The sequence below is a fragment of the Tupaia chinensis genome, unplaced genomic scaffold (assembly GCF_000334495.1).
Source record: "Tupaia chinensis unplaced genomic scaffold, TupChi_1.0 Scaffold000661_1, whole genome shotgun sequence".
Lineage (NCBI taxonomy): Eukaryota > Metazoa > Chordata > Mammalia > Scandentia > Tupaiidae > Tupaia > Tupaia belangeri.
In genome coordinates, this window is record NW_006160183.1 from 2,444,091 (window position 1) to 2,447,111 (window position 3,021).

Genomic DNA, 3,021 nt, shown 5'->3' on the forward strand with positions numbered 1-3,021 from the left:
TACTCGCCAGAAGTAGGGAGCGGTGGTGAGAATCGGCGAAGTTTGGCAACAAGAAGTGGGAGGAATAGAGGTCTAGGGGGGAGCGGAATACCATGGACTGACCTGAGAGGAGAGGAGAAAATTCAGGGAGAGGAAGAGAGAGGGGAGGAAGAGGAGGAGAGGGGCGATGAGGACCAGGAGGAGGGAGAGGAGAGGGGGGAGGAGGAGAGGGGAAGGAGGGGGGAGCAGAAGGAGGAGGAGGGGGAGGAGGAAGGGCGTAAGGGACACCCACACCCCACACACATCCACACACACACACACCCGCGCAGCCACATAGAGAGGGAGGAAGGAGAGCGGCCCGGTGCGCGCGCGCAGAGAGAGAACCCGAGACAGAGAGGGAGAGAGAGAGAGGAGAGCGAGAGCCAACCACCGCCGAGTCAAGATTCAGCGATTCCACAGCAATCGCCCTAATGACAACAGCCTCATAATATCTCCCCTAAATCCACAGTGAGTGCAGCATTGAAACATTTTGTTTCGCTTTTCTATTGGTCTGCGGCGTGTCGTTGTGGCGTTGCCACAGCAACCACTGCCAATCACTGTCAGCCCTGCCAATCAATACCGAGAACGTAAGGACGGTTTTACCACTTAGCCAGAGGGGGGGGGAAGGAGGGAGAAGGGGGAGAAAGAGAATTTTTAAAAAAAATCTTTGCAACTCTTAATCTCGCCACTTCCCCCTCTTCTGTGGCCTCTTTTCTGTCTCCTCTTTTCCCTCGCTATCCCTAAGCCTTTTTCTTCCCTTTTCTCCAAAGAAGTTGATATAGAAATTCGAAATGCCATGGGCACAGAGTAGTTGAAAGGGATGAGCAATTGGGACGAGGTATTTTGGTGGGAGGCAACAGGCTCCCCACCCCTCAGGAAGGCTGGCAGTCCAGCCCGCTGCAAGGAGAGGTCCTGGGCCGGCCGTGCAGGCACGGTTTGCACATGGTGTGCACGTCGGGCTGCCTCTTTCTGCCTATGTGAGCACTAATAGTGGCGAGGAAGAAAGGAGAGATGAGATCATGGGGCCCACCGAGCTCTGACCCTGGCCTTGCAGGCCTCAGTGCCTGCCAGGGATCCAGGATTCTGGGGGGCATCTGGCGCCAGGGAGCCTGAGCCCAGTACCCAGGGTGCTGGAGGTCGGTGCCCTCATCTACAGTCACTCCAGCTCTGTCTGTATCTGCTGGGCTTCTCTTTACTCCAGGCCAAGAAGCTCTGATGTCCCCCATTACTCTGTATTTTAAAATAACAGTCTAAACAACACTACACTTCTCACCATTTAAAAAAGCAACCGGATTCTTTGTTCGCCCCTAGAATTCAGCTGCCTCCCTGAGGAGATAGGGAGGAGCTTCGGGAGCCCAGAAGCCTGGGAGCTCCTTGGACCGGAGGCCAATGCTCATTTCTCACCCCCCCACCCCCCATGCACATACACACTCACTAAAGGAGCCCTGAACCTGCCCACCAGCCCCAGGCCTTCTTGAAACTCAAACTTTGGAGGCCACCACAGGAAGGAGATATGATCTGAAAATTGCTTGTTTGCTTATATTGTAAATAATAATAAAACTGTCTTAATTTCTCTGTAGAAAGTAACAGACCTCAAAAGGCCCATAGAATGCACAGGGCCCTCCCTTTCTCTGGTCAACACAGTCCCCAGGCCGGGCATGGGTATTTTTGCTTAGGTGTGTTGCTTTTAAGAAGATATAATCAGCATCTTGAGCGGGACTTCCCTTTGTGAGGTTTCTGTAACTATGGAAGTGTGATTTACGCAGATTTGTCGGGGTCAGAGACGTCTTTGCCCGCGCACTGTGTATATTTAGACAGGACTCGGTTTGGTGTTAAAAAGTGTATATGTTGAATGGATTCACACACAGTAGCCAACAATGCCCACATTGTCGGCCCGTGTACAACGCGTATTGAAACGCAGCGCCCAGACTTCAACTAATCTGCCCTCAATAAAGCTGAAATAATTATCCTAAGCTGCCTTTCCAGAAGAAAAATCATTGAGGAATTCAAAACTTTTTTTTTTTAAAGATCTTTTCTGCATTCCGATGCAGATCTGGGGGTGAGGCACTGAGTCCACTCCACTTTGGAGATCTCAATGAGGGAAGAGAGAAAAAGAGATTGAGAGAGAATTTAAATGGAAAAATCTAATGTGATTGGGGCTGCCAGTGTCCCAGCCCCTAAACCCTGAGCTCAGGCCCTGCTCAGGCCCTGCTTAGGCTTGACTCCCATCGTGCCAGGCCTGGAAGATGAAGATGAAGTGAAAGCAGTTTAGGAGGTTCTAGGGCTGCCAGAAAGCTCTGGGTTGGGCGAGGGGCCGATGATGGTTTACTCAGCCCGTGTTAGCTGCAGGTAGCGAGTCCTAATCCCGCTGACTGGGGCACAGAAACAATACCCCCAAAGGGAAGCTCCTCCAAGTCGCAGCATTTAGGGCTCTCCCCCCGCCCCCAAATGTCTCCCTCCGGGCCCTGGGTCCTTTTCTGCTTAGCTGAGAAGCTCTGGGCGGCCGTTCACTGCAGGGCCCAGAAAGAACCCAAAGGTTGGGACACAAAAACCGACACTTCATCTTTTCTACCCGATCCCTTTCTCTCGTAGGGGAAGGATTACAGACTGTAGGGTGGGAGGGGGAAGGGGCAGGAGGAGGAAGCGGGGGAGGAAGGAATGAAAAAGGGGAGGGGAGTGGGTATTGTGCCGCGTGTGGGGGGAGAATTCCTACGGGTGGGTTTCCGAATATTGTGTTCAACTTTTTGAAAGCAGCTCGTGACCCCGAAACTGCATCCCCCCGGAGCCGGGGATCCAGGCGCCGGACGGGCGGGTGAACCCGGCCAGTCCCCTCCCAGTCCCCCGCAACCCCCGCCTCTGGGTGGGGGCGACCTGGCCTCTCCCAGCCTTTGCCCGGCCAGCCCCCGGAGGGAGGCTGGGCCGGGGCGGCGGCGCAGAAATCGAAAACCGTTGCGGCTCCGGGAGAACTGAGGCTAGCGAGATGGAGAATCCTCTCCGCAACAC

At 54.1% G+C, this 3,021-nt stretch overlaps 1 protein-coding gene across 1 annotated transcript in view; it reads right to left on the minus strand.

The window, feature by feature from the left end:
• SIX3 (SIX homeobox 3) overlaps positions 1-161 on the minus strand; it is a 6,145-nt gene extending 5,984 nt beyond the window's left edge. The window contains exon 1 of the mRNA XM_027776326.1: positions 4-161. Coding sequence (XP_027632127.1) covers positions 4-94 — 91 coding nt within the window. The 5' untranslated portion in view covers positions 95-161. The remainder of the gene's footprint in view (positions 1-3) is intronic.
• Positions 162-3,021: the final 2,860 nt, after the last annotated feature.